Below are 18796 nucleotides of genomic sequence, written 5' to 3'. Positions count from 1 at the left end.
AATGACATTTAGAGATGTCTGGAGGAGAGAGAAGGAATGTTGTGGGATAATTCCAGCTTTTTACTGTTCCCCTCAGATTTCTCTGTAATTGTTTCTGTTTTAGAAGTGTTTGACTGTAGACAAGGTTTTATTGACTGTTGTTGTGAGTTTTGTTTGAATAAAAAGTTTTGATGTCAAGAAAACTTTGGGAATGCGAGTCCAATTGATCCAGGCCTCAAGTTTGCTTCACTTTCAGCCATTACAGGAAGACGATGGGGTAGGTGGATGTGAATGAATGAATGTTCTTCATATTGTTGTTTCATTGCCACTGCTTTAAATAATTTAGGCAAGACAACAATGCTGTTAGGGACATCGTTCCAGGATTTTGATCCAGTGACGGTAAAGAACGGCAATCTAATTCCAAGTCCGTATGGTGATTGGCTTGGAGAGGAACCTCCAGGCGGTGGCGTTCCCATGTATCTGCTGCCCTTGTCCTTCTCAATGATAGTGGTCACAGGTTTGGAAGGTGCTATCAAAGGAGCCTTGGTGAGTTGCTGCAGTGCACCTTATCAGTAGTGCACACTGCTACAGCTGTGTAATGGCGGTGGAAGAAGTAAATGTTGAAGGTGGTGGAGGGACTGCTAATCAAGCAGCTGCTTCATGCAGTGATTACTCTCATATTAATTGACATTTTGACAGATACAGTAAATCCCAGTGTTCTGCTCTAGTTCTCTAATTGAGAAATATTTGACAACAACAATCTAACATCCACTGAGTTTATCCAAGCCGATGGGACTATGTCAGTGAAGCAATTCTTGTAGTAATCATGCTTGAAGCGTGGGTGGGAATAGTAAATTAGTTTGCTCCATCTAACTCTGGAGTGATTTCTATCTTGTACGGAGAAATTGGGGACGCTCTGAAAAGAATAAGTATATTAAATAATCCTGGTGCACGTCACACTGGAAAAGTTTGTTATCCGATTGTATCATGGAATGCCAGATGTTAAATGCCAGGTTGCTGAAATCCTAAAAGGATACTTGGAATATGCTATCACAATGGTTTGCAATTTGTTTATTACAAGGAGTTATCTGAAGTCAAGCTTAGTAAATTGCAGACCATGTGATGATTTAAATATTGAATTCAAACATTTATTAAGATTAAAAAATAAAATAACATTTAAAGACACAAGAACACCTATCGAGAGTTAACAGCAATTTACAAACATTTCTTAAAAGATACTGGACAAAAGAAACTCAAAGCCTACCTCCCATTTCAACCAACCCCTCCCCCCCCAACCCAAACACTTTCCATGGCAACATTCATTACAAATTTTCTAAATTATAAAATTCCAGTAACATTACCACACAATGTCCGACTGCTCTAAAGGAAATCTCACATAAACTCTCTTCTCTGAAGGCGGTGGCAAAACTGGTATTCACAGGTCTGGTTTTGACTGGTCAAAATCAATTATCATATTACTTTACAGCTACTACATTTAGAAATAAACTTACTATTTTCTCTCACGCATTTACAATCTCCCAGATGCATATGTTTCCTTTGAAATCTAACAGCTTTAATATCACTTATCTGCCTATGTGAATTGCTGGTCAAGCTGTTTCCGTAGCTTTTGTTCATTACCATGTCAACCACTTGCCCTCATTCCTCCTACATTGATGTTTAGACCTTTGCAGTCCATCTGTCTCCTATTTAATTAAACCAGTCACATCCATATTCACCCACAAGCTGTTTCCCAGTAATATGACAATATGACAATGATGTTGCAAACAAATGAAAAACTCCCAATTTCCTCAAATGTGGCTATGTTAATGTCCCAGGTCAGACAACTATTTGAAAGCTTTGATGCAGAAGTCACAGCTGAACGCTCTCCCCACCTGTGTGGGTACACTGATGTTCCACCAAATCTGATGACTGTGTGAAAGCTTTGTTACAAAACCCCCAGTGGGAGGCTTTCTTCTCTCGTGTGGGTCCGCTGGTGATCCAGGAAGTTTGAGGAGCGTGTGAAAGCTTTATCACACAGCTCACATTGGAAGGGTTTCTCTCCTGTGTGGATCCTTTGGTGTTCCAGGAGACGGGATGGGTGGGTGAAGGCTCTGTCACACATTTTACATTGGAAGGGTTTCTCTCCTGTGTGGATCTTCTGGTGTTGCAGCAAGCTTGAGGGGTGTGTGAAAGTTTTCTGACAGACCTCACAGCTGAAGAGTTTCTCCCCTGTGTGGATCCTGTGATGGTGAAGGAGGCTCGATGATTGGGTGAAAGCCTTGCCACAAACCTTGCATCTGAATGGTCTCTCTCCTGTGTGGGTCCGCTGGTGGATCAGGAGGGTGGATGAGAGTGTGAAACCTTTAGCACACACCTCACAGCGGAAAGGTTTCTCCCCTGTGTGAGCTCGCTGGTGGACGAGGAGTGTGGATGACTTTACGAAAGCTTTGTCACACACATCACACTTGAAAGGTTTCTCTCCCGTGTGTGCCCGCTGATGTAGCAGGAGGGTCGAGGAATGTGCAAAGGCTTTGTCACAAATCTGACAGTTGAACTTCTTGTCCTTCCGGTGAATGCGCTGATGCTGCAGGAGTGTCGATGACTGAGCAAAAGATTTGTCACACACCTCACATCTGAAGGGCCTCTCCCCTGTGTGTGTGCGCTGGTGGATCTGCAAGCTCGAGGAGGTCACAAACACTTTGTTGCAAAACTCACACTGCAGCAGCTTCTCCCCTGTGTGAATGCGCCGGTGTTGGAGGAGAGTCGATGGGTGTTTGAAAGCTTTGTCACATATCTCACAACTGAAGAGTTTCTCTCCTGTGTGAATGCGCCGGTGTTGGAGGAGAGTCGATGGGTGTGTGAAGGCTTTGTCACATATCTCACAACTGAAGAGTTTCTCTCCTGTGTGAATGCGCCGGTGTTGGAGGAGCGTTGACGGGTGTGTGAAGGCTTTGTCACATATCTCACACCTAAAAGGTTTCTCTCCTGTGTGAATACGTCGATGTTGTAAGAGATTGGACAACTTTAAGAAAGTTTTATTGCAAATGTCACACGTGAAGGGCCTCTCTCCCGTATGAGTTCTTTGATGGTCCACAAGGGATGATGACTGAGAGAAACTTTTATCACACACCTTACATTTGAACAATTTCTCCCCTGTGTGGGTGAGTTGATGTTTCAGGAGGTACGATGATCGGACAAAGGTCTTCTCACACACTTCACATCTGAATGGCCTCTCTGTGTGGGTGGATTGTGGCTTCACAGGGACTGGTGACTGTGCAGAGACACCCTCAAATTGTCCACATTCAAATGATTTCTCTTCCATGTGGCTGCACTTGAGCTGCAGGATGCACAATATCCTCACTTAAGACTGTCGACACTTTCGTCTATTTGTGAGTGAAAAGCTCCAGGAAAATCCCTCATCACATGTCAGCTACTTGTCAGGATTGGTGAATGTTTCACAATTGTAATGAATCCTTAAAGATCTCTTCACATTCAGAGTTGCCCTCTCTTCCTCTCTTCATACTCAGAGCCGCCCTCGCTCTCTCTCTTCACACTCAGTGATGCCCTCATTTCCTCTCTTCACATTCAAAGCTGCTCTCGTTCTCTCCAGAACCTGAATGACCTTGAGTGGATGTTTCAGTGTTTCAGGTCTGTCACTGGTTTTCAGTCTCTCCCGTAAAGCTGCAGCCACACCATTACATTCGCTCCATCCTCTGCACTGACTGATATCGCATAACCTGAACTATGGAAGTGTTGTAAATGATTGGACACTGGTCAGTTTCATTGATTGTTGATTAAATTCCTGATGAGTGATTGGATCACTGGAGCTGGTTTTTCTGGGGAGCTATCCCTTGGCTGACATTAGGATCTCCTTTGGTGATGAATAGGATCCGTGATCCCTGTCCTCTTTTTTAATTCAGGATGATTCCTCTGTAAAACAATAAAAGAAAATCCACAAGTTCTTTCAACTCCTTTGAATGTTTTTTCCCCTCACTGGGAGACAGTTTCACAGCGACGAGCAGTAGGATAGAGAACCATGAGATGAATCACGCAGCTTCTACTGAACACCTGCTCACTTTCTAACTTTTTATATAATAAACAACAACAACTTGCATTTATATGGCACCTTGCCCCAAGGTAATATTAGTACAGATGACCCAAAGTTTGCTCAAAGAGACAGAAATTAAGGAAAGTCTTACTGGAGTAATTGAAGAGAGCAGGAGGGCATGTCAGCAGCAGCACCAGGCATTCCTAAAAAAAATGAGATGTCAAAAAGGTAAAGCTACAGGACTACCTGCATGAAAAATTTTGGGAGCAGCACATGATAGACTGAGCTAAGCAATCCCACAATCAACGATGGATCAGATCTAAGCTCTGCAATCCTGCCACATTGAGTCATGGATAGTGGTCAACAATTCAACAACTAACTGGAAGGGAAAACGCCACAAATATCCCCATCCTCAATTATCAGGAAGCCAAGCATATTAATGCAAAAGTTAAGGCTGAAATACTTTCAACAATCTTCAGTCTCCTCTCTATTTCAGTCTCCCCCGGGGGTGCCAGTCTTCAGCTAATTTGATTCACTCTGTGATATCATGCTGTGGGTCCTGACAATGTTCTGGCAATAGTACTGAAGACTTGGTTTTCCAGAACTAGCTGTTCCCTTACTAAGCTGTTCTAGTACTGCTGCAATACTAACATTTACTCAGTTATGTGGAAAACCCAGATGTGTCCTGTATACAAAAAGCAGGAAAACTCCATCTTATTCTCAGTAATCAGTAAAGTGATGGAAGTGGTAATCGATAATGCCATCAAGCAGCACTTACTGAGTAATAACCTGCTCACTGATGCTCAGTTTGGGTTACACCGGTACCTCTCACCTTCTGACCTCATTACAGCCTTGGTTCAAACAGAGGCAAAAGAAAATGAACATGAACTTCAAGGTGAGGTGAGGAAACATCACAGCTGCATTTGACTGAGTGTGGAAGCAAGGAGCCTGAGGAAAACTGTCGTCAGTAGAAATCAAATGGAAACCTCTCCACTGGTTGGAGTCATACCTGGCACAAAGAAAGATGGTTGTGTTTGTTGGAGGTAATCATCTCAGTCCCAGGAAATCAGTGCAGGAGTTTCTTAGGGTAGTGTCCTAGGCCTAACCCTCTTCAGCTGCTTCATCAATGACCTTCCTTCCAATAATAAGGTCAGGAGTTGGGATGTTCTCTGATAACTACAATGTTCACAACTCCTCAGATACTGAAGCAGTCCATGTCTAACTGCAACAAGACCTGGCCAATATAATTTACCAGAATTTGAATTGGACTAGTCATAGAAAGACTGTGGCTACAACAGCAGTGATGTGGAGATGCCAGCTTTGGACTGGGGTAAACACAGTAAGATGTCTGACAACACCAGGTTTAAGTCCAACCGATTTATTTGATAGTAAACTCGCAAGCTTTTGGGGTTTGCCCCTTCGTCACGTGAATGGAGAGTTCTGGCCTCAGACAGAGTATATAATAGCACAGACAGTTTACAGATTACTGATTAGAATGCAAATCTTTACAACTAACCTACTATTCAAGTCTTAAAGTGGCTGACAATGTGAGTGGAAAGAGCATTAAGCACAGGTTAAAGAGATGTGTATTGTCTCCAGACAGAACATAAATTAAGGAAAGTCTCACTGAAGTAATTGAAGAGAGCAGGAGGGCATGTCAGCAGCAGCACCAGGCATTCCTAAAAAAATGAAATGTCAACCAGGTGAAGCTACAGGACTACTTGCATGAAAAATATTGGGAGCAGCACATGATAGACTGAGCTAAGCAATCCCACAATCAACGATGGATCAGATCTAAGCTCTGCAATCCTGCCACATTGAGTCATGGATAGTGGTCAACAATTCAACAACTAACTGGAAGGGAAAACGCCACAAATATCCCCATCCTTAATTATCAGAAAGCCAAGCATATTAGTGCAAAAGTTAAGGCTAAAATACTTTTAACAATCTTCAGTCTCCTCTCCATTTCAGTCTCTCTTGGGTTCATGTCGCACTATCTGTAACCCCCATGACTTGCCTGGGTTTGCAAAACCTCACTTACTGTACTGTCTGGAGACAATACACATCTCTTTAACCTGTGCTTAATGCTCTTTCCACTCACATTGTCTACAAGATGCACTTCAACAAGTCACCATGGCTCTCAATCGAACCTTCCAAACCACCATCTGCAAGTTCCCCTTCTCTGTTGATGGGTCAGACTCCTGGAATTTCCTCCCAGCCACATTGTGGATGCACTTATACCTCAGGGACTGTGCAGTTTAAGAAGGCATCTCAGCACCACCATCTCAAGGGCAATTAGAGATGGGTAAGAACTACTATTCTAGCCAGAGATGATGCCTACGTTGTATGAACAAGCAATTGAAGCAAATCCTGGTCAAAGGTTTGAAAACATTTCAAGCTGAATTATCAGATAAAATGTCACATATAGCATATTCGGAGAGACGACCAAACACACTATCATGGCAAATGCAGGAATCTGAAAGAACATAAGAACATAAGAAATAGGAGCAGGAGTAGGCCATCCAGCCCTTCGAGCCTGCCCCGCCATTCAATAAGATCATGGCTGATCTGTCGTGTCTCAGTTCCACATTCCCGCCCTCTCCCCATAACTCTTAATCCCCTCGCTTATCAAAAACCCATCAACCCGCGTCTTAAAAATATTTAGCGAGGCAGCCTCCACCACCTCAGCGGGCAGAGAATTCCATAGATTCACCACCCTTTGAGTGAAGAAGTTCCTCCTCAACTCCGTTCTAAACCGCCCCCCCTTTATCTTGAGGCTGTGCCCCCTAGTCCTACTGTCCTTTCTGAGCGGGAAGAGCCTCTCCACCTCTATCCTATCCATCCCATTCATCATTTTATACGTCTCAATGAGATCTCCCCTCATTCTTCTAAACTCCAACGAGTACAAGTCTAGTTTATTCAGCCTCTCCTCATAGCTCAACCCCCTCAACTCCGGTATCAGCCAAGTAAACCTCCTCTGCACTCCCTCCAAGGCCAAAATATCCTTGCGTAAGTGCGGCAATGAAAACTGCACACAGTACTCCAGCTGCGGCCTCACCAATGCCCTATATAGCCGCAGCAAGACCTCCCTACTTTTATATTCAATCCCCCTCGCTATGAAGGCCAGCATCCCATTAGCCTTCCTGACCACCTGCTGCACCTGCAGGCTGGGTTTTTGCGACTCATGCACAAGGGCCCCGAGGTCCCTCTGCACCATCGCCAGCTGCAGTTTTTCGCCCTGTAAGTAATAGTCCTTCCTACCATTATTCCTGCCAAAGTGGACCACCTCGCACTTACCAACATTAAATTCCATTTGCCATTTCCTGGCCCATTCGCCCAGCCTATCTAGATCCTTCTGCAGACTCTCCACACCCTCCGCGCAATTTGCCGTTCCACCAATCTTGGTGTCATCAGCAAATTTCGACACCATACACTCGGTTCCCTCCTCCAGATCATCTATATAAAGAAAAACAGAATATGCTGGAAAATCTCAGCGGTCTGGCAGCATCTGTGGAGAGAGAACAGAGTTAACAATTTGAGTCTGGATGACTCTGTCAGGGCTGAAGGCAATTGGAAATAGGATGATTTATACTGCTTTGGTGGAGGACTGTATGGGGGGAATGCTTGGGCCAGTGGTTGGTGGAGATGGGGGAAATTGACAAAGATGTCAGGGACAAAAGACAAAGGGGATGGAAATGGTGGTGATCATGGCTAAGAAGGGTGCTGATAACTGCCCATTAAGAGATCAGAATGTGTTAATAGCAGAATGCCAAAATGAACAAATAACAAATGACCCCAGTGGGAGCAGCAAATGTATAGACCAGATTAAAGGATATGCACGTTAAGTACTGCTTCACCTGAAAAGAGTGTTTCAGCCCTTGGATGGTGAGCAGAGAGGAGGTAAAGGGACATGTCACCTTCTACAATTGCATGGAAAGGTGTCATGGATAGTAGGTAAGATGTTGGGTGTGATGGAGGAGCGGACCACATTATCCTTGAGGGGACAGTCTCTGTAGACTGCTGACAGTCAGAGTCAGGGGAAGATGTGTTTGGTAGTGGCATCATGTGGAAATGCTGAAGGATGGTCTTTAGAAGGTGGAGATTGGCAGGCTGAAAAGTGTGCTTAACCCTCTCTCCACTCACATTGTCTCTACCTTTAAGACTTGATTACCTGTAACGACTCGCATTCTGACCATTATTTCGTAAACTGAATTTGTGTCTTTATGTGCCCTGTTTGTGAACAGAACTCCCATTCACCTGATGAAGGGGCAGTGCTCTGAAAGCTTGTGGCTTGTGCTACCAAATAAACCTGTTGGACTTCAACCTGGTGTTGTGAGACTTCTTACAACGTTTACCCCAGTCCAACATCGGCATCTCCACATTAAAGAAGACATGTCAGAAGCACCGTTTTGGAAAGTAGCATCTTCGGAAGTGACGCGATGAAGGCAAAGGAACTGAGAGGATGGGATGTAGTTCTTATAGGATGTGGGATATAAAGAGCTTTAGTTGAGGTAGCTGTGGGAGTTGGTCAATTTTAAATGGATACCAATGGATGATTTATCACAAAAATGAAGGCAGAGAAGTCTAGGAAGGGAAGGGAAATGATACAGATGGACTATGTGAAAGTGACAAAGGGGTGGAAATTGGAAGTGAAATTGATCACTTTTTTCCAGGTCCACATAAAAGCATGAAGAGGCAGCAAAATAATTATCGATGTACAGATAAAGGAGCTGTGGTAGGAGGGCCACAGTGGGACTCCCAAATATCCTATAAAGAAACAGGCGTAGCTCGGATCCCTGTGGATACCTGTAGCCACCATTCATTTGGAGGAAGTGAGACAAGTTGTGAGAGAAATTGTTCAGACAGATTCAAAGAGTTCCATAAGTGGAGAAAGCTAGAGAGGTGCAGAGGGTTAAAGAGGAAGTTCAGAGAGTGATGCCCAAGCACCTGAAGGCACAGCCACCAATGTGGGCCAATTAAAATCCAGGAAGCGTAGGAGACACAATTTGGTGAGTGCAGAAACCTGAGAAGGTTTTGGGTGGGGATGTCTTGACTGTCAACCTTGAATCAGGAGGTAGCACTCTCACCTGGATCAGACGGTTCTGGGTTCAAGTCCCATTCCAGGACTTGAGCACTGAGGCTGATACACAATGTAGTCATAAGGGACTGCTGCACTGTCAGAGTTACCATCTTTCAGATGGGATGTTAAGCTGAGACCCCTTCTGTGCTAAGATGGGTATGAAAGATTTCATGACACTATTTTGAGGAAGAACAGGGAAGTTACCCAAGGTGTCCTGACCAATATTAATCTCTTCATCAACTCCACTAAAAACAGATTATTGGATCATTATTTATCATGTTGTTATTTGTGGGATTGATCTGTGTGTACACTCACTGTCACATTTCCAACATTACAACAGTGACCATACTTCAGAACTACTTAATTAGTTGTAATGGCTTTGGGATATCTGGTGGTCATGAAAGGCTCAGTATAAATGCAAGTTTTTTTTCTCTTATCTGAGGAGGTTACAGTAATGGCGTGGGAGGGGGGGGAGTGGGGGGAGTGTGCTGTGGAGGGATTTGAAAAGTAGTCATGATGTGGGTATGCCGGCGTTGGACTGGCGTAAACACAGTAAAAAGTCTGACAACACCAGGTTTTAGTCCAAACGATTTATTTGAATCAGGTGAATGAACATTCACGTGACGAAGAGGGAAACCTCGAAAGCTTGTGAGTCTATTATCAAATAAATCGTTTGGACTAAAACCTGGTGTTGTCAGACTTTTTACGGGATTTGAAAAGACAGGAAACGTCCAGATCACAACGCGTCAAACTGACCATTCACAGTCTATTAGATAATCACCAGCTCCCAACACACTCTCACAATTCAACAACACGAAATCAGTAAGAATCCTCAGACATTCTGCACCTCTCAGATAATTACACCTCACCTTCTCATATTCAATAATGACCCGTCAACAAAACTCAGCCTGTAAATCAGAAGGGAAATGCTTCCAATAAACACACTCAATATCCAACACACAGCTCCAATCAAACAGCTCAGCACAAAGCACCGAGTAAACAGGTCTCTCAGCTGGATCTTCTCACACAGCATAAGGGGCATTTCCACACCTGATTCCCCACAGGATAGTCAGACTGGCTGAACATTAGTGTGGATATGATGCAATGTAATTATTATAAATTCTGCTCCTTCACTCACCATCTCCTGACTTGGTTTTCAGTCCCTACAGGAAGTGAAGCAGCTGTGAAAGAGGAAGAGGAGAGAATGGGCAGAGTGGGTGGGCTCTCTGATTGACGTCTCTCACAGCCAATCACAATATTTCTGGAGTAACAGGAGTTTCCTGAAGTTTGGGAAACTGACCAGGGAAACGGAGGAGACTTTGAGCAGCAGATCAGGTGGGATTTAAACTTGTTATTGTCCCATCTGAATAAAACCTCATTTATTACAGCTGCTGTCTCAGTTCCCCTGGTAAATGTTTGACAGAGATTTCTGGTGTGGGAATAACATTCTTCATCCTCAGAGGCTTTTAAACTGACCGTGACATCTTTGAACCTCCTGGGACACCAGGGGATTCACACATGAGAAGAACTCTTCAGCCATGATGTTTGTGATTTACTGCTCAGCCAGTCTTTCAATCTCCTAAAGCAGCAGTGGATTAACACAGGTGAGAAAGCAATCTAAGTAATAGGTATCTGACAAGGCTTTCACACAGTCAGTCCTGGTCCATCCACACAATCACAGGGGGAGAAACTCCATTGGTGTGAATTCTGTAATAAAGCCTTCACACAGTTGCTGCACCTTCTGGAAAATCAGTAAACCAACATGGGAATTACGTACACAAGTTCTTGTCAATTGGGCATAAGAGTGTGAATCTCTACACAAGCTCACAGCAAAAAATGTTCAGTGGTATTGGGGCACAGAACAAGCAGCAGTTTTCACTCGCGTCAAACAACACCAGTGCTGCGGATGTCAACAACAAAGTCACCTTGCAGTGGGATGCCAGTGAAACAGGACTTGGAGCAACCCTCATGCTGCAAGGACAACCAGTTATGTTTGTATCCAAAGCATCAACACAAACTGAACAATTCTGTGCACAGATCAAAAGAGGGAGTGCCTGGATATTGCCTTTGATTGTGGGCATTTCAACTAGTAACTATTTGAGAGAGAGAAAGTGATGGTAGAATCTAACCAAAAGCCACTTCAAAACATCTTTCTCAAACCAAGGCCCCTGTGCAGATAACCTCCATCACTGGAGCCTCAGTATAAACCCCTTACACATTTGTGGAGAGACACAAACAATGCTGCTCATTACCAAGGAGCAACCCTCTACAGACTTACAATACTTAAATTTGCAGCTAGAATTTGTCACCACTTTAAATCAAATCAGACTTTCACACTGCTAGTTTACAGGGGAGAAGGTATCCTGTACACAACCTTGAGACTTAACCCCTTAGAATCTGAATCTAATACAACAGAAATATTATACATTATTGTCAGCTATAACTTAGTTAGCACTCTCGCTTCTGAAGGTATGAGTCAGAAAGTTGTGAGTTTAAATCTCACTGGTATACATAATGTAACTCTTTCTCTTTTGGGAAACATAATGCTTCCTGTAAACTAGGAATTATACACCCATTGACAGAGAAAGTATACCAGAGACTTGAGCTCTGAGGCTGACACTCCAGTGCAGTACTGAGGGAGTGCTGCACTGTCAGAGGTACAATCTTTCAGATGAGTTGAACCAAGTCCCTGAATACACTCTCGGGTGAATGTAAGAGATCCCATGATACTGCATTGTAGTAGAAAGGGGAGTTTTCCCTGACATCCTGGTTAAAATTATTCCCATAATCAATGTCACAAAAAACAGATGATCTGGTGATGACCACTTTGCTCCTTGTGGGATCTTGCTGTACTCAAATTGGATGTCACTTTTTAAAATTACAAATCACTACCTGTCAATAAGCACTTCATTGATTGTAATGTTTTCAGATGCTTAGTTTGTGAAAGTTGATACAAAAATGCAAGTCTTTCTTTTTTGGGAAACAATGCATCCTGTAAACTAGAAATTATACACCCACTGACGGAGAAAGTATATCAGGCCACAGTGATACTGACCAATACACTGTGTACAGGACCCTTACTGTGTCTCAATGAATAGAAACACACTATGCTGACAAATCAGATAGTTTGGGTTAAGTTAAAAAAGTGAGTTTATTGTTAATTATAAATCTGTATAGATTAATAAAACAGTAGACAATATTCAGCTTACACAAAACTTTAAACCAATTAAAGTAAAAGAGCATTTGAAATTCACCAACCAACGCAGGGTCTGAGAAGTTGTTGCCTTTCTTAGACAGGGTGAAGAGGTTGCTGAACAGCTGCAAAGCATTCTGAGGGGACAGAGGGAGGGTGAACAGCCAGGGGTCATGGTCCAGTGTTCTATACCAATGACAAATAGAAAGAGGGATGTAGTCCTGCTGTCAGAATTTCGAGCTGTGTAGGAGAGCCGGACTTCCAAAGTAATTATCTCCTGAATTATTCTTGCACCAGGAGCAAGTGAGAAATAGAAGGATAAAGTAGATTAATGTGTGGCTGGAGAGATGGAGCAGAACAGAGGGATTTAGATTCCTGGGACACTGGGATTAGTTCTGGGGGTGATGGGACCTGTACAAGTCATGCAGGACACACCTAAACAGAGCCAATGTGATTTGCTTGTGCAATCAGGGAGGATTTAAACAAACGTGGTAGGAGTGTGGGAACCGGGAGGTCATACAAGAAAAACATTGAAGGTTATAGAGTGTTGGGAGAGACAGATACAACGAGAGTGGGAAATCATAAGGTAATAGGTAGATTCAGAATATGTGAAAAAGGAAGAAAGTGTAAATCAGGGTTTTGGTGCATGTTTGTGAATGTGCAGGGTGTGACAAATAAGATTGGTGAGTTGCTGGTGCAGACTGCCGTGGGGAAGTATGATGTTGTGGCTAAAAGGTAGGTAGGACTGGGTATTAAACATTCCTGAATACAACGTGTCCAGGAACGATAGGGAGGAAGGAAAGAAAGACGGGTGGCAGTATTGATGAATTATGGAGCTGGAGTGAGAGGGTGTCCTAGAGTGGTCAAGGGCAGAACCTAATTGGCTCGAAGTCAGGAAGAAGAAATGTGCAATTCTATTGCTGGGTGTACTCTAAAGGCAACTGCCCAGTGATTTTGATTTGATTTATTATTGTTACATGTATTAATATACAGTGAAAAGTATTGTTTCTTGTGTGCTATACAGACAAAATATACTGTTCATAGAGAAGTAAACAAGAGAGTGTAGAATGTAGTGTTACAGTCATAGCTAGTGTTAGAGTAAAATCACAGGTAAGTCCATTCAAAAGTTTGATAGCAGTAGAGAAGAAGCTGTTCTCAAGTCGATTGATACATGACCTCAGATTTTTGTATCTTTTTCCTGAAGGAAGGCGATGGAAGAGAGAATGTCCAAGTGCGTGGAGTCATTAACTATACTGGCTGCTTTGGCAGCGGGTCGTGTAGATAGAATCAATGGATGGAAGGCTAGTTTGCATGATGGATTGGGCTACATTCATGATATTTTGTAGTTCCTTGCGGTCTTAGCAGAGCAGGAGCCTATGAAGTTGTGATACAACCAGAAAGAATGCTTTCTATAGTGCATCTGTAAAAATTGGTAAGAGTCATAGCTGACGTGAAATTTAGAAGACTAAATTTCCTTAGTCTTCTGAGAAAGTAGAGGCGTTGGTGGGCTTTCTTAACTATAATGTTGGCACGGGGGACCAGGACAGGTTGTTGGTGATCTGGACACCTAAAAACTTCAAACTGTTGACCCTTTCTACTTCTTCCCTTTGATGTAGACAGGGGCATGTTCTCCTTTACACTTCCTGAAGTCGATGACAATCTCCTTCATTTTGTTGACATTGAGGGAGAGATTCTCTATCTCATTTCTGTACTTGTCTCATCTTTGTTTGAGATCTAACCCGCTATGGTGGTGTCATCAGCAAACTTGAAAATTGAATTGGAGGGGAATTTGACTGCACAGTCATTGGTGTATAAGTAGTAGGGGGCAGAGAACACAGCTTTGTGGGGCACTGGTGTTGAGGATGATCATGGAAGTGGTGTAGTTGCCTATCCTTACTGATTATGAGTTAGGAAGTTCAAGCTCCAGGCGCAGAGGGAGGTGCCAAGGCCCAGGCCATGGAGTTTGGAGATGAGTTTCGTGGGAATAATACTGTTGAACGTTGAGCTGTAGTCAATAAATAGAAGTCTGACATAGGTCTCCTTGTTATCTAGGTGTTCCAGGGCCGGGGAAATGGCATCTACTGTGGACCTATTGCAGCGGTAGGCAAAATGTAGTGGATCCAGGTAGTCCGGGAGGCTGGAATTAATTTGTGTCAAGACTAACATTTTGAAGCACTTTATAATGATGTGCTTCATGATGAGTGAGAAAAAGGTAGAGGAACAATATTGCAAGAAAATTACAGATATATGCAAGAACAGTAGAGCGGTTATAATGGGAGACATCATTTATCTGACTATAGACTAGAATAGTAATGGTGTAAAGAACAGAGAGAAGTTCAAGAGTTCCTAAAGGGCGGCATGGTAGCACAATGGCTAGCACTGTTCCTTCACAGTTCCAGGGACCTGGGTTCAATTCCTGGCTTGGGTCACTGTCTGTGTGGAATTTGCACATTCTCCTCGTGTCTGCGTGGGTTTCCTCCTTTTGCTCTGGTTTCCTCTCACAGTCCAAAGACATGCGGGTTAGGTTGATAGGCCATGCTAAAATTACCCTTTAGTGTCCTGAGATACGTAGGTTAGACGGATTAACAGGTAAATATGTAAGGATATGGGGATAGAGTCTGGGTGGGATTGTGGTCAGTACAGACTCGATGGGCCGGGTGGCCTGTTTCTGCACTGTAGGGTTTCTATGATAATTGAGGAGAATTTTCCATCGCAGTATGATTCCAATCCAATGAGAAAGGAAGCATTGCTGAACCTGTTTCTTTCAGAATGAGGGGTCCAAGTGGATCAAGTATCAGCAGAACATTTAGGGACAGTGATCATTGTATCGTAAACTTTAGGACGGCTATGGAAAAGGACAAGGAACAATCCAGAGTAAGAATAATGAACTGTGGGAAAGCCAAAATTCAATGGAGTAAGGATGGGTCTGAGCCAGATAAATTGGAGTCAAAGGTTGACAGGAGAAACAGTAACTGAACAAGGGTTTAAAGGGGAGAAAGATCAGGCTCAGTGAAGGTATATTACACAAAGGGGAAAAGCAAAAAAATCCAAAACTTCCTGGATGACAAAAGAGACAGAGAATTACATAAAGTAAAAAAATGTGTTTCTAATCTTTGTCAGGTGGCGAATACAACAGAGAACCAAGCTGAATACTGAAGTTCAAAGTGGAATTGGTAAAGCAAATGGCAGAAGGAAAGAAAGTGTCTAAGAGGATTTGAGAATATAACATAAAAGAGAATCCAAAAGTCTTCTATAGGTATATAAGTAGGAAAAGAGTTAAAGGGAAAAGTTGAGCCAATTAGGGATCAAACAGTGATTTCTGCATGGAGTCAGGGGGCTTAGGTATTAAATAAATACTTTACATCTGTCTTTATCAAGGAAGAAGATACTGTCTAGATCATGGTGAAAGTGGAGTTTGTTTAGCACTTATAATTTACACACCTTGGGTGTTAAAAGATCTTTAGGATTCCCCTCTTAAAGCTCTCTGCATATTTATCTCTCCCTTCCTTTAGGGTCCTCCTGAAATCTTACTTCTTTGATCATATTTTTGGTCGTCCCCACGTATTATCTCCTTCTTTGCCTTGATGTAAATTTTTCTCTGATTGCATCTATGTGAAACACTTTGGAATGTTTGACTGTATTAAAACACTATAAATATCAGTTGCAGTCCTCTCACATTCCCTCCAATCCTCAAAGTACTGACCTGGAATACAGACTGTGGACATTGATTGGCCACTAGTCCTCTGTTTGAGTGGCCATTCAGCATGTGTACACCCAGGTAGCGAATGTTGTGAGATAATGGAGACTGTCACCTCCTACCCTCCCCCTGACTTTCCAGCTGGCCTTACTGATGAGGAACGGGATTCCTGGCTCATTTTCCCCCTCCATAGACCAGAGATGCTGAGGCTAATTGAAGTCCCTCCATTATTACCCCAGGAATGGCTCCTCCCTGGGTGCTTGTGCTGGTACATCAGAAGCCTTTCTAACCACTGAGTATCTGATTGCCTTCTTGATCAAAGTGAGTCAATGAGTGACTTGTATCTGATGCTGCATAGAAAAGGATGATAAGATTATGCAGGAGCTTCTAAACATATTGATTTCTTCTTTTGGTGATCTGGTCAAATATTAAATTGATCTTAAAATGATTGGACTGATAGTGTGGAAGGGGTTTTTTAGGTCAGCTAGCAGATCCACAGGCAAATCTTTAATATTTAGTGACAGTGTAGCAGGAAAGGAATTAAATGATTCCACCTAATAAGATCATGTTAATAGTTTGTTCATACATGAATGCAATAACGGTATTAAAATGAATGAAATATGATTTGAAAGAATATATTGGAACAATAAATGTTTCTTAAATGTATTGTAATATATTAAATGTATATATACTATATAAATGTATATACACTATATATAAAGGCTTTATCATAAATCTCGCACTTGAATGGCTTCTCCCCGTGAGAGTGTGTTAGTGCCCCAGAGAGATGTTAATTGTGAAAATGATTTGTCTCACACTTTGCAGGTAAATGGTTTCTTCCTACTGAATGCATTGGTGTGCATGGAGATTCTGTGAGAGTGACCGTGAGAATGTTTTCTTGCACAGATCACATACAAATGGTTTCACCTGTGTGAATGTATTCGTGTGTGCAGACCGATGACTGTAAAAATTATTTATCACACACCTCATATTTGAGTGGTTTCTCCCATGTGTGAAGGTGTTGATGAACACACAGATCTGGTAACTGCAGGAATGATTTGTCACACATTTCAAATTTGAATGATTTATCCAGTGTGCATCCTCTGGTGTGTTAGGAGTTTGGTTGATTTGGTGAAACACATTTCACAAACCTGACACCTTGAAGTTTTCTCCTTGGTGTAAATCTTCTAGTGTAGCAGAACCTACAGAGACAAAATGAGATTTTTGAGAAAACTTTCACATTTAAAGGGTTTCTCACCTATGTAAATGCAGTCATGGACCAGAAGACTCAATGACTGTGTGAAGGCTTTGAGACAAAGCTTGCATATGAATGATTTATCTGGTGAGTATAGTAGGGTCTTTGGAGATTTGAGAACCATGAAAATAACCTGTTGTACATCATGTGTGTGAATGATTTCTCAGGTGTGAAGACGTTGACGATTCATCAGACCCAATGTCTTTAGGAATGTATGTTTGCACACCACACACTTGATTGAGTTTTCTGTTCTATTCTTCCAAAATGGACCCAGTCTTATTGTTTGATTTTTTTTAAACAAAATATCCTTTTTACTTTTAATGATTTGTGAATCTGTAGTTTTGTCCTTGCACAACTGGTAAATATGATCTTTGGTTCTCCTTAACCTTTCCAATTGAAATAATTTGTCCACATGAAGTAATGGGCAGCAGGGTGGTTAGCAGTGCTGCCTCACAGTACCAGGGACCCAGGTTCAAATTTGGCCCTGTGTGACTGTGTGGAGTTTGCACATGTATGCGTGGGTTTCCTTCAGGTGCTCCAATATCCACCCATAGACAAAAAATGTGTTGGTTAGTGGGGTGGAGGTGGGGAAACGAGTGAGTTATGGGGATAGAGCAAGAAGGTGGGCCAGGGGGAAGCAGGTAAAGGAGAAAAGAATAGAAAGATCTGCTGCTATGGGTAAAATGGATCAGATGTATGTGGAGGTGAGGGTGCAGACTCGATGGGCTGAATGGTGCCCTTCTGCACTATAGGGATTCTAATGAAAACAAAACTGTTATTTTCAAAGTTCTATCAAATCAACCCATGGTCTACAATTCTCTAAAGTGCACAGGCAACTCCCGGAATCCAATGGGGCAAAATCCTACGAATGCTGGAAATCTGATACAGAGATTCAGAAAATGCTGGAGATCCTCAGGTCAGGAAATATCTGTGGCAATAGAAGCAACCTCTCTGCAGCCTTTGAGATGACCCACCACCTCCTGCAATTCTTCTGTGTTGTCCAGTCTGGAGGAATGCTGTGACTTGTGTGACTTTCTCCTCTTCAGTTGTACACAGAGAATCTCCTGCAATGGTGAATCTTCCCACCGCCATCGCTCTGGTTCCTACCAAGGGTCAGTCTCTGCTCTTCAATTCGGTTCAGCCGCTCGAGACTCGCGCTTCCTCACATTCCAACTCCCGAACGCTGGGAGCTAACCGTCGCTGCGCGCGGCAGAACTACAACTCCCATCAAGCATCGCGGGCTGGTTCACATTTCCCCCGTTCCATTAAGCAATTCGTCACTGCGCAGGCCCGGGACACATGCAGCATGGGTAATGTAGTTCCGAATGATGAGAGGCTGTCCGGAACTCGGCTGCGCAGAACTGGGCGGAGCCCCGGCAGTGAAGTCCCGCCCCCTCTAATGTTGAATTGAGAGTGATTGAGGTCGATGAGACTGTTGGTCCCTCTGTGTCTGAATGGTTTTGGAATCCGTCAATCAGAGCGCTGAGCTGTTTGATTGGAGCTGTGTGTTGGATATTGAGTGTGTTTATTGGAAGCATTTCCAT

At 43.0% G+C, this 18796-nt stretch overlaps 2 protein-coding genes across 2 annotated transcripts in view; both read right to left on the bottom strand.

Moving 5' to 3' along the window:
* Positions 1–17077, bottom strand: part of LOC145348080 (uncharacterized) — a 64969-nt gene extending 47892 nt beyond the window's left edge. The window contains exons 1-3 of the mRNA XM_080196221.1: positions 16983–17077; positions 10246–10288; positions 4179–4230 (exon numbers count right to left, since the gene is read on the bottom strand). The gene's annotated coding sequence lies outside the window, so the exon portion shown is untranslated. The remainder of the gene's footprint in view (positions 1–4178; positions 4231–10245; positions 10289–16982) is intronic.
* On the bottom strand, positions 1255–17077 carry LOC145348017 (uncharacterized). The gene is given in 4 exon segments (XM_080196124.1): positions 1255–1929; positions 1931–3909; positions 10246–10288; positions 16983–17077. Coding segments are annotated over 2 exon segments (1452 nt in total). The 5' UTR covers positions 3302–3909; positions 10246–10288; positions 16983–17077; the 3' UTR covers positions 1255–1848.
* Positions 17078–18796: the final 1719 nt, after the last annotated feature.

This window comes from Carcharhinus amblyrhynchos, chromosome 9 (assembly GCF_965287045.1).
Source record: "Carcharhinus amblyrhynchos chromosome 9, sCarAmb.v2.hapA, whole genome shotgun sequence".
Classification (NCBI taxonomy): domain Eukaryota; kingdom Metazoa; phylum Chordata; class Chondrichthyes; order Carcharhiniformes; family Carcharhinidae; genus Carcharhinus; species Carcharhinus amblyrhynchos.
Note: the sequence above shows the minus strand (reverse complement) of the source record. Positions and strands in the feature narration are given on the sequence as shown.